This window comes from Lytechinus pictus, chromosome 16, assembly GCF_037042905.1.
Source record: "Lytechinus pictus isolate F3 Inbred chromosome 16, Lp3.0, whole genome shotgun sequence".
NCBI classification, from domain to species: domain Eukaryota; kingdom Metazoa; phylum Echinodermata; class Echinoidea; order Temnopleuroida; family Toxopneustidae; genus Lytechinus; species Lytechinus pictus.
Window position 1 is genome coordinate 23548683 of NC_087260.1, and position 13395 is coordinate 23562077.

The 13395-nt window shown below is 34.5% G+C and overlaps 1 protein-coding gene across 2 annotated transcripts; it reads right to left on the bottom strand.

Annotated features, from left to right (window-relative positions):
- Positions 1–873: 873 nt before the first annotated feature.
- LOC129279544 (retinoschisin-like) lies at positions 874–11862 on the bottom strand. 2 transcript variants are annotated; one of them, XM_064111304.1, is made up of 7 exons: positions 11654–11856; positions 11352–11409; positions 10597–10678; positions 7068–7240; positions 4801–4956; positions 3379–3523; positions 875–2635 (listed from the first exon to the last, which is right to left on the bottom strand). In XM_064111304.1, the coding sequence occupies exons 3-7, from the start codon at positions 10676–10678 to the stop codon at positions 2412–2414; spliced, it is 780 nt and encodes a 259-aa protein (XP_063967374.1). In that variant the 5' UTR covers positions 11352–11409; positions 11654–11856; the 3' UTR covers positions 875–2411. The 2 variants fall into 2 exon arrangements, with proteins under 2 accessions (XP_054771623.2, XP_063967374.1); XM_054915648.2 differs by lacking the exon at positions 11352–11409 and having other exon boundaries at positions 874–2635; positions 11654–11862.
- Positions 11863–13395: the final 1533 nt, after the last annotated feature.

The following is a 13395-nucleotide window of genomic DNA, read 5'->3' on the forward strand; positions in this document are numbered from 1 at the left end:
GATATGCAAATGAGAGTCAATCATGTCCCTCACTCACTAATTCTTTAGCTTTTTACTGTTTGAATTATGCAATATTTCAATTCTTTCAGATTTGACAATTAAGACCAACTTGATTGAACCACAAATGTTAAAACAATGGTAGTTCCACATGTTCGGGAGCAATAAGATTTTGTTTCAAATGTCAATGAGGAGAAAATTTAATATTTTCATATTTCAAATAATGAAATACAAAAGAAATAGTGAGTGAGTTATGCAAGCAGTCCCCTCATTCGCTTACGAACCAGGATGTGCATATAACTGTTTTGTGAAATTAAGCCTGCAACTGTAAAGAACCTTCGACCCATTGCACTTACCGGTTATCTTTCGAAGATTGCAGAATCGTTCATTGTGAAGTGGCTGTTACAAGACATATCAAAGCAAAGCGACCAAAACCAGTATGGCAACCGTCAGGGTTTTCACCAATGTAGTTTAACTTTTCATTTTCATTCACATTTTTGCATTTCGACTATGAGGAAGCATCTCCCAAAGTCACAAACGGTTGCAACAATGGCAATTCCACATTTTTTAGGGCAATATCAAACTTTTTCCACATTATAATGCCGCAAAAATTTATATCGATATTTCACATTTCAGTCAATTAAATAAGTTGGTGATGTTATCGGTTACCCATTTGCATATCGGTCAGGATGTGCATAACTGTTTTGTGAAATTAAGCGAAATTTTAAAACATAACATTTTAAATTTAGATCCGATTTTGTTGATATTTTCAGAGTTGGGTTAGTTTGATGTTTCTTCTTTTTATGCAAATCAACATTTACTAGGGTGTACTGTAATATCAGAAAATAAAACACATTCAACTAGATTAAAAAGGATAAGTTTATTTTTTTTCATTTATTTTCAATAAATTTTTACAAAGCTACACCAAAAGTTATCCTCTATATTTTACAGTCATTCATCATGTTTATACAGATATTTTGCTATTTCTCCTTTATTGTAAACCTGTCCAATATCAAGGTTGTAATTCCAAGTGTTGTTGTGAAAGATGGTTCAAAATACATGCCGGATGAGATCCCATTTCCCCATCCTGTAACGCATTAAAACACATAACCTCTAATTACAAGGCACGAATCACCAAATTTCTTCATCATGTCCACCATGACACTTTCACATGCATGTGAATCATGTGAATCAGGAAGAGGGGGGTTTTCGACTTAATAATGCGTACATTTTATCAAATACCTTGGTGAGTTTTGGTGACTGTCATTAAAGGGGGTATTTCGGGCTGAAAGTATTATATCTAAATAAATTGAGTGAAATTCGCCGAGCAAAATGATAATTTCATCAAAATCTGATAGCAAATAACGAGATTATTGAATTTCAGATTTTAGCAATATTTTATGAAAACAGTTAACATTATGCACGCCAGAGGCTGTGATCCTTGGGGGCGAGGGGCACAGTGCACTGAAAAGTGCCCTTTTTACGCTAGAAAAATGCCCCCTCACGAACGTGTTCTGTGCCCCTTTCACCTAAGAAGGACCCGTTTTATGTGTGAGCAACTGCCCCGCTGCCTTTTTGTAAGTGCCCTTTCTCGGATAATAGCCCCTTTTTACACATGAAAAGTGCCCCTTACGAACTTATTTTGTGCCCCTATCATACCTGAGAATGACCCGTTTTATGCCGTTAGCAAATGTCCTTTTGCCTTCCAATAGGCGCCCTTTCTCGTATTAGTACCTTTTTTTACACAAGAAAGTGCCCCTCACGAATGTGTTCTGTACCATTTTTTACCTGAGAAGGACCCATTTTATGTGTTAATGAGTTCCCCTTTAGAACAAGAAAAACAATATTCTAATTGTGATATGTTACTACTTATGAAGGAAAATCATACATGCCTTAAGTTTCACGAGTCATGTGAGTGGGGTGGGGTAAATAAGCAGTTGCGTACCCAACTCTTGCCCCCTCCCCCAATTTTTACACAACCAAGAAAGAAAAGAGAAAGGAAAGAAAAAGAAAGAGAGATGTGTGAAAGAATTTTTCTGAATATTATGTCAAAATCTATCGCAAAATTTGATTTTCGTTTAGAAATGTCAACATTTTTGCTCGCTCACTTCCCTCGCTCGCAACTTCTTATAAATTTAACCTGATACGACATATCTAGCCGCCTCAAAATTTTTGGCTCATTACGCCACTTAAAATAAGTCACTTTTTTTCTTAGTATTAAGATAGTGCCCCTTTCGAAAAAAAATGTGCCCCTTTTCCCTGCTCCTGATTCACGCCGTCAGGAATATGTAATAGGAGGGATGATGATTGCCTGTCCCCACTTTTCTCTTAAATCATTTCCTGAAATCCTAAGTATTTCATATTTTCAAGGAAAAATAATTGTATTTGGCATATTAATTAAATAAAAAAAAAATCTATATGACGTAAGTTGACGCCCCATTGCGTGCATTTGTGGTAGATCGTTGTCCCAGAAAGCATGCCCTATTGTGGTGGATGTATGTAAAACAGTTGCACGATTTATCTTGAAGACAAAGTTGACCACATCTAATGAGTGACGTCACGGATTGATATGATGCGTGTGTATCAGTGAGAATCTGGTCATTTGAAATAAGTCTGAAAACAGTGGATCGCTGAAAGCCTGTAGATTAAAACAGAATAACAGGTAAGCTCGAATAAATGATGTGACTTTGAAACAGTATATAAAAGTATTACACCCGAATAAATTCAAGTCATCTCGTCGTCCAAATGTGGACTGGAAGCAGCCACCCCCCACATAAAAATTGTCATGACAAAACAAAAAAATTAATAATAAAAAATACATTAAATAGATAACGCAAAAAAATACAGGCATGCTTTGGATATAACGATGATGATAAAAAATAATGTGCAACATTTAATAGCGTTAAATACGATGATTCCTAAGCACTACACACTATACCCGGGTTTTAATAGTTTTACTACTCTTATCGGGCGCTCGGAACTTTTTTTTAATCCAAGGAAATTTTTCCTATCGGGTACCCCTTGATTCACTACACCTAGGTGGAGATTAACAAAGTACATAAACTCCCTACAAAGGACCCAAATGCTACGGTGGGATTCGAATCCTCGACCGTGTGGTTCAAAGTTCGGTGACTTGTTCACTGATCCACAATACAACTACAGAATAAAAATAATATTAAATAATGTATTTCACGAAGTAATTAAGAATTTAATCATAAAAGAAAATTGCTGCCTCGCGACGATTTAGAAGTTTACACCAATGCGCCATTTCTACCCCTTCAAAATCTTTGACTCATGACGCAACTGCTAGCAATGATATTGGAATGATGACATGTAATTTTACTGTTAGGCTAAAGAAAAAAACTTTTTCATGACACTCACCACTAGGAATTAAACCATATATTTCCATTCGTAGACTGATATGCTGATGCCACGTCTGAGGTACAAGACGTACGTATCGACACACCTGTGGAACGGGTAAGGTGTTGTTAACCACTGTGTAACGGTCGCTATTACCTGTGAACACCTGCAGAAAGATGAAGAAGAATATCACCTATCTTAGTGTTTCTGTGTGCGTTTCAGTTGGATGTCGTTTTGTCGTTAAAGGACAAGTCCACACCAACAAAAAGTTGATTTGAATAAAAACAGCAAAATCCAAGAAGTAAAGCACTGAAAACTTCGTCAAAATCGGATGTAAAATAAGAAAGTTATGACATTTAAAGTTTTGCTTAATTTCACAAAATAGTTATATTATGCACATCCTGTTCGGTATGCAAATGAGGAGACTGATGACGTCATCCACTCACTATTTCTTTTGTATATATTTGATCATATGAAACATGAATTATTCTAATTTTCTCCCCATTGTCAAGTGAAACAACAAAATATTTCTCCTTGAACATGTGGAATTATTATTGTTTAATACCATACAGGGGCCGCGGAACCGGGGGGGGGCTGGGGGGGGGGGGGGGCTTCAGCCCCCACTTTTTTCCAAAACCGTGTACAAAAACGCAAAAATGACCATACGATTGTGATTTTTTGCATGGTCAGCCCCCCCCCACTTTTGGCTCAGCCCCCCCCCCCCCACTTTGAAAACCGTTCCGCGGCCCCTGCCATATGGTTCAGTCAAATTGGTCCTGATAGTCAAATCTGTAAAAACTGAAATATTGTATAATTCATACAATAAAAACAAAAGAAATAGTATGTTAGAGACAACCTCGATCATTTGCATGCCACTGAGTTGTTCAGATCACTGTTTTGTGAAAAATAAGCAAAACTTTAAAATGTCATAGCTTTTTTATTTTACATCCGATTTTTATGAATGTTTTAGCGCCATGCTAGTTTGATTTTTCTCTATTTATTCAAATCAACATTTTCTGGGGTGGACTTGACCTTTAATGTGCGCATATTTTTTTCACGTTTGGCACATCTTGCTCTTAAATCAAATGAATAGATAGATGATTAAATGAATGGATTAGTTAATTAATGATTGATTGATTGATTGACACAGAAATATATTTAAACTTAAATACATTTACACATAACATGTTTTTCACACAGTACTTTATTTAAATGCTCTTTAAAACTTTTTTTTTCAATAGTGCTTTACTCTCTCGGTGAGACGTGCAATTCGCAAAATAAAAAGGCGTTCAATATTATTCGTTTTCATATTTTCAATCAAATTTATTCCTATCTAATTTCATATCAGAAATTCAGATTGTAAATCGCTTTTGTTAAACATATTAAGCTTTGGTTTAGCTATAAGTCTGATCAAAACACAATCGAAATATTTTTTATAATTACTTTTTCAGAAGCTGGGTTGGTGTTGGGGTCTTGAACTGTATCAAAAGAAACTCCGTCAAGACTGCAATTAACCTTGAAGCTAGTTACCCACTGGTCAATATCATCCCGACCCTGGATTGCTACTCCAACGATCAGATATGTAACTGAAAGATCAACCTGAATGACAAAAAATAAGAGAATTATGGAAATCACCTAAAATGAATTAGTGATTCTTACTTAATAGTCCCAATCAGTAGTTCAAAGTTAAGGAGTAAGATTCCTTGTCTATTTTTAGTTCATACTATCAAGTAATTCCACCCCTATCTCAATTCATGTTCTTATTTTATTGGAAAAGGTAATCAAATACCTATCAATAATTTTCATAGAAAAGATTAATTACATTTCGATTCCAACACATTTTATAACTATATTTGATTATAAATAATTCAAAATAAAACGTAAATATGGCAAAATTTATTCCTTATTTACGGCAACATATGACAAGAAAATACATGGGTATTTCGTACACACGATAAAGGAAACTTGGATTCCATACCCTTTCAGCAAGCATCAATCAATGATACTTTCAACCGAGAATTTAAGACAAGCAACCTTATATTCACCATTCATTTTGTATCTTCAACTTAGTCATAGAATGTGGCAAACGAATTTTATTTCAAGCAACACGATTTCACAGATTTTTATAATCTACATGTACCATTCAACATTGAACAGACATACATGGTTTGAACCCCCCTCCTCCACGTCACCTGCCTGAGCACAGATAACGGTATTATGATTGTGTTTTTTTTTAACTGATTTGATTTAAGGAATTAAAAAAATTTAAACACAAACATGACAAAGGGTCAATTAGTCCCACGATAGTCTTCCCCCATATATGCTATGAATAAAATTTCGGTATGTGTGTGTTTGTCTTCATTAGTGAGAGAATGCCCGTGTGGGTGGGCGCGTGTTTTGTGTGACGTGTGTATGTGATTGTGATTTTACGCCTGTGTGCAATTGGGTGTGATTTTCAGTGAGCGAGTGTGTGGGTTAGTGTAATTAAGAGGGTCGGTGAGAATGAGTGTGTGGGGTTTGTGTTCATGTGTATTTTAAGTGTATGAGAGGGTGATGAGGGTAGCTTTGGTGACTGCATGTGCTTTTGATAGGTAAAGGCAATGAGAGTATGTGACGACGATATAGGTGTGTATTTGTCTTTCACGTCCAGTGTGTTGGCTAATGTGTGACATTTAAAGTGATTATAGTCTATGATGCGAATTGTGAGAAAATTTCATGTGATGTGTATGCGCACATTTTTCGGGAATAGATAATGATTATGCATTTGGGTTAAGTACGTAGGACGTATGTTTACAAGTTCGTTGAATTCTAGGGGTATAATAAGAGTTACACCAGGGGCGGATCCAGGATTTATTTAAAGGGGGGGGGGGGCAAATTTTCCCGATGAAAATTTGACAAGCAAAAAAAGGTCCTCGCTTTCAAGGGGGGGGGGGGCACGTGGGTAAAAATGGCATATTTACATTGAAAATTTTTATTATAACTCTCTCCCTGGATCCGCCATTGAGTTACACGATTACGAATTCTCATTTACATGTATATTCCCCTTAATTTTTCTTTGTTCCTTTCTCCTCCATTTTTCCCACTACTTGTAAAGGTAAAAGGTATAGAAGGGGTTTAGTTTAATTAGATGACAAAACAAATGGATAAAAAAACATCAAGGGTTTGGACGTTAACGAATAAGCCAACATATTATAAATTTCTGAGATTGTATAACGCATGCATCTAGTGTTCACTGGTGTAATGATAAAATGTGCATGTCTGATCCCATCAAACAGCTTTTCTGCTTATTATATACGCTCCTGCTCTTTCATATACTGTAGCTATTTATTTATTGGGGCGGTCGATCTGATAATGCAGTATTTTTGATGATGTCCTTTTTGCCCCCAACACTTCGTGTTTAGAGTCCGATTTGCGCGAGGTGTAGAAGGTGGGGTCGTACTAAACCAAATAAGGTAAGACGAAGACCGAAGGACCCGTAACAATAAAACATTCCTGTACTTGTTTCGGGGTTCATTTCAGGAAATATTTGCCAAGAGTATCGTTTTATTTCCAATACTTGTTAAGGGTAGGGTTTTAGACGCCCATACTTGTTAAGGGGTGCATTTTCAGAATATGGAAATTACGTGTTTAGGGTGCTTTTCGAGACCCCATGGTCGCGCATGGTATCCACTCGTGAATGGAAGTGGCCCCCCCGGGATTTTTGATGATACCTGTATCCACTCGCCGAGTTTATTTTCTTTTGCTGACCAGGCTCCACGCAATAGATTAACTCTTAAAAGATTTAATCTTGCTCTTCTTGCTGAATGATCAGCGTTCCATTCACTGGATGCTGTAAGGCTAGAATCAGGAATCAATCCACTCTCAAGACCCAAAGCATGAACATCTGAAGATAATAAGGATACGAGAAATTAAAATGATGACAATGATATATGACCATGACGATGATGATGATGATGATGATGATGGTGATGATGGTGATGATGATGGTGTTGATGATGATGATGACGATGATGAAGGTGGTGATGATGGTGATGATGATGGTGATGGTGATGATGGTGATGACGATGATGATGATTATAATAATAATAGCAACCGTTATTCAGTACGCTCTCCATAGTTAAGTTCATTACATCTTATACAAACGATAAGCACCCAAATACATAATAATTGCAGAAAAATACATTTACAAAAGAAACTAGATTTCAATTCGTCATGAGGACGAATTAGGTGGTCTGTCATGATTTTTCATTCAGTGTCAGCTAATGTTGTATGAAATGAATCATTTAGATATGATTGATAATCTTGATCATAGACATCATAGGAATACATTTTGACCATTGCTAAATGTGATTATTAATGTGGTGATGACAACCATGATGATTATAATGATGGTGGTGATAATGCAATGCGGTAAATACGAAATGAAGTTTGGAGCACGTACGTAAAATGCCTTAAAAACTCCTCAAAAATTTCAGACGATTTACCGAAATTGGCTTTCCGAAATTGCGCAATGAAAGGCGCCTTCATTTTCAGAGCAGCTAATTTTTAATCGACAGTTTCATGTTTTTTATGCAAAATCTTTTTGAAATTTCTTTGTACTGTCAGCAATTTTTCTTTTAAGATTTCAAGCAAGAATTTTCACAATGTCAGTGGGTATCAATTTCACAGAATGCTTGAAAATTCATAGGTGATACATTTTGAAAACTAAAATATTTTAAATATTTTTATTCAAAGTTTCTGCTAAATTTCAATTATTTTTAATGAGAAATTTCACAATGCCACAATTTCACAGCATTCACTTCAAAACTCATCAGTGATGTATTTGATAAAAGAATTTAGTAGAATTTTTTGGGGGGAAATGTTTGCAAAATTTCTGCAAATTCCTAAACATTTCACATAATATTTTCCGTCAAGATATCCATTTATTAATTGTGAATGACTTTAACATTTACTTGAAAATTCTTTCTTGATGATTTTACTGAAAAAAGTTAGGTAAAAGATTCAAATACTGGCAATTTTCCCGCAAAATTTAGGGAAAATGGGTATTTAACTAAATTGCACAATTTTTAATTTCACAGAAGGTATCTGAAAATTTGTTATATGTTATATTTAGAGAAAATAACCAAATAGAAAAAATCCAGGATTTTCCGCAAAATGTCCGGAATGAAATTTATCAACTAAATAGCGTTTCAATATTGCAGCGTTTACCAAAAAATACATAAATGATGTTTTACAATGTTAAAACTACCCCTTAAAAAGTTCCGGCAAAATTGAAAAAAATGTCCTACATAAAAAAACGCAAGGCAAGTGGGCTTGAAATTTTCAGCAAGACCGTACAATTGATTATTAAAGCATTTTCTTGAAAAAAATCTCAAAAATTAGGTCCAAAAATTTTTTTAAAAAATTTAAACAGGTCATAACACACTGATGCTGTGGTTGAAAGTGAAAATTATTCCACATTATTTGTAAAAAATTGTCTTCACTACATCATATCAAAATTTGAGAGAAAATTGACCAGTAATAACGAAGATACGGTCAAATATGCATAAATTCGTTGACGTAATTGCGAAAATGTGTAATTCTTACTTCTAACGTAATTTTGACGTAATAACGCAATCTCCAGATGAGATTTTGACTTTATCCAAGAGTGAGGAAAAATTGGGAGCTACAGTGAATTTTATATAGGCATATTTTTGCCCACTTATGACTTATTTTGCGAGTTTGCACGCGCGTGTAATGCAAATTTGAATGGACGCGCATTCCCGTATTATTGGTCGTAAGAGGCTGAATGAGGTATCAAATTAATCAGAAGATAATGGACAATGGACAGACATAAAATTAATGACGACTCGAAGATGCATACCGATGGTAGGTGCAAGAACGCACACGCATACCTGTGCGCGTGCAAATTCTTGACATGCTCAAAATGGTCTGAAACGTACCCAAATTTAATTTCAAAATTTTGACGCGCGCGTACGTGCGCGTCGTGACTTTTGCATGACCTCTGATGACATGTCCTGATGACCTGTCACCTGAACTTGATATGATGCAAATATGGATAATTTTTTATGATTAGTTGCGATGATATGATCAATAATTAAATTTTACAAAATGGCGCCTAGATGACGTCATCATGATTTGATAACCTTGAAAAGTTTCGTTTCGCGATTCCATAATAATTTCCATACATGACATGAATATCAAGAAATTTGACAAGCCCGATTTTGAGATAAAGTGGGAACAAAATTTGGCAATAAAAATAAATAAAGTAAAATCTGACGAATATAAAAGGTGATCTGTCATATTCATGACAGACCACCTAATAAAGGGAAATTACTCATCAGAAAGAAGGCATTAGGCTTTTCTTGAATAATTGATCTGTATAGTTTTATGACTTGATAAAAAATGGATGTTGTTTTATTCTTTAGATGAATTCACAGCTATTAGCGCTTTGAGAATGATGAGAAAGTGGTTGTGATTCAGAACTACAGTGAAATAAAAGTATGAAAATGAGGCAGGGCAGAGAATACAGTGGTTATAGACAAAAATAATAAAAGACGGCGGTGTCAAATCTTGAGAAAACATGGGTGGAAAATGAATTTACATGATGGAAGTCATGAATATTAAACAATTCCAGTAAGAGAAAACGAGGGGGAGAGAATAAAGAAGGGGCCAAAAGGGATTTAAAAAAATAATATTGGTAATGGAGAATGAATCTTGGTGAAGTCATATCAGTTACTATGATATGTGTGAAATGGTATGACGTTTCTCCCATGGATTCTGACGAATTTAGTATTTTAGAGGAATGCAATATTAATGTCAAGCTCGGCGATATACGATGTATAAATGCTTTCACGCTGACAATATTAATCTCGGCCTAACATGCCTAATGCCAAAGTCTTAAGATATTTATGAGTGCAAATGGAATTCCTATATTGTGTTACAGGTATGAAGCCAAATAAATGACAACGTAGTCAAGAGACAAGTTGTTTCTGGATTCAATTTGCTCAAAATTAAAATTGTATGTTCTGATAGTGGTACTTGAAAACCGAATAATGTTTTCAAATTCATACCAGCTGACAAACATGACAAAGTAGTTATTGGTGTCATCCAGTATAATTTTGTGCACTTTGGGGACAAAATTCTGTAACCAACAATGTTTTGCCTTTTTTTTTTGGTAATGTGAACCAAACAGGATAGTAATAGATGGGAGATACACAGATACAAGAAGAATCTTACCCCTTCCGTATGTTATGTCTTTAGCCAAAGGAGATATTAGTTGATTAAGGAGTACAATGGTATAAAGGATAGCTTCTCCCATCTGTGAAGGAAATGGTGTAATAAAATGATGTTGATTATGATAATAATAATAATAATAATAATAACAATAATATTAATAAAAATGATAACAATAATAATAATAGCAATAATAATAGTAATAATAATAATGATAATGATGATGATGATGATGATAGAGATAACACCCATTTAGCAATAAAGTAATTAGAGCAAACGCTTTAATGAAAAGTGAGCAAGTGCATATTTTTTAGCATTAAACATATTATTGAACATGATATGGTAAGCAACTGCCATTTCATTTAGGCTATTAGAGTACTCGACAGCACTTAATTCAATCGAATTCACTTTAAAATGACTTTAACGAAATATCCCTGGATAATAACTGCTATCAATTCATTGAAAATGTCCATAGGCTAACCCACTTTAAATCCACTCTTAAACCTACACTTTGGACTTTTTTGTTGTTGTGTTCAGCAGATAATATATTAAACAAAATCATGAATTCATTGTAGGCCTACATGTATTACCATGAATACGGAATGTATTTACATTTATATCTAATGTTTTTTATTTGATAAATACACATTTCCAACAACAGTTGAAAATGTGTATTATCTGTGTATAATTACATCATTAAAAAAAAATCCCTCATATGGATATACGCTTATTCGTTAAAAAGAAATAATAGACCATACTTTAATTCAATTCCATGACTATGATTACAAACTCGACCGCTATACAGTGAACACAGATCTGAAATATGACAAAAATAATTACAACTGATTACACAAAGAAGATCAAAAATCGGTGTTTATCATGCAGAACACCTCGGTGTTAACATGGTCAAAACGCAATTTACAGAATAAATATCCGAAACGCCTTTGTTACGTTTATAACGTTTAAAACAAATATCAAATATCACCTATCTAAATAAAAATTACTGAATCGTGTTTGTTTTCTATTTATTTGTTGATATGAATACTAAAGTGATGCTTACCCTGTTCGTTGTGCCTCCTAATGTCCTATGAATGATGTAGGTCGTAATTTTCATTCTCCTTTTCAGTCGGGGTATCGAATTAAAAATTATACCTTAAAATATTAATGCAGAAAAATCAATACTTAAATTTGAAACCACACTCGCAGAGCAAATTTGACTGCGGAGTACCCATGGTGCGCCCGTCGATCTGGTTTACCAACTTCAAGCATAATTTGATCGATGATTTAATCAAGTTCGACCAGGAGTTGGCGTAATTGGTGTATATCAATCATGATTATTATACACGTATGTGTGGCCTAAAATTATAATGAAAAGTTCATTGTTTGATTGTGTTATCGGGCCGTATACAGCTACCATGGTGATTGCAGGGATTATTGGGCCTAAAAAAATTAAATTACCATTCGGTTCGATTTCATCTAGACGTGTACAGGGTGTGTACAAAAAATGAAGATACCAAAGATCCACCCGCATATCATACCATTTACCATGCCAACAGCAAGAATCATGTTTAAACCATTATGATATTTTGATATTTGAAAAAGGGATTTTGGAACGGATGTAAGAACTGATCGGTGAAAATTACTGATTTCCAATCATTGGCTCGAATAATTATCTAAAACACTGCCTACCCTATAGATAATAGGCTTTATTTCAGATTGATATTTTAAATCTATAACTCGTAATGCTTGTTAATACCATTGCAACTAGCAAATTGAGATTTTTTTGTACACCAAGGTAAACTCTCTGATTAAATTCAACATAGCAAACATGGGGGAACTATTCGGTAAGTGACGTAAACAGGGAATCAAAATATATATTGAATCTATTATCATTATGTCTTATGTATTTAATTACATAATCCTAAAGAGATTGAAGTAAAATTCTGAACACCCTATCATTATCATGGCTTTATATTCACAAGGAAGTTTTATTTAGAACAAATTTGATTCCCTTCATTTTGAATAACATTTTGATTCAGTGAAAAAAATTCATTGTGATATTCTTCAGCACTGATTATTTTTGAAGCATCATTCCTAGATACCACGTACATCTACGGCTTTCTTTTTCAAAAAGATATCCAGAAACAGATGGTTAAAAAAACCGCACACGTTAATAATCTTTATGACCTTTTTCTAAAATAAAATTATGTTCAGCCATACCCAACTCAGGAGTGTATATCCACGTACATGTTTAATGTATCATGTACATTGAAATCTAATCTGGACACAAATGCGGCTTTTTAAAATGTGAGAAAATCTAATCTTTTAAATTTCCCACTACTTGAAAAGTCATAGTTGGCAGGAGTGGTCGCATTCTCTCCCATATGGTTTTTTTTTTTTGTTGCACACTATGTAAAATAATTTTCTAAATGAATTCAACTTTTATGTATTTTGGGGAAGGTACAAAAATAACATAAAATTCACTGAGACTTTGGTCGATTTCCAATTCAGCTATTATAATGGGATTTTATCTGTTTCTCTGCATGCCGATGGATTGATCATGCGAATTGGAGTAATGAAATCAACCTCCAAAACATTGTTTCGACAAAATATTGAAGGCAAATCTCATAACACACAAGTTGATTACTTGATAATCATGATAATGGCCATGATATCCTGACTGAATTCGGGATAATGATCGTCGTCATGGTAGTGTGACCGCATACCAAAGGTTTTAAAGAGAGATCGAGGGAAAGTCGAGAAGGTGTTTGTGAGAGAGAAAGGGGATACAATCGAGGTTCT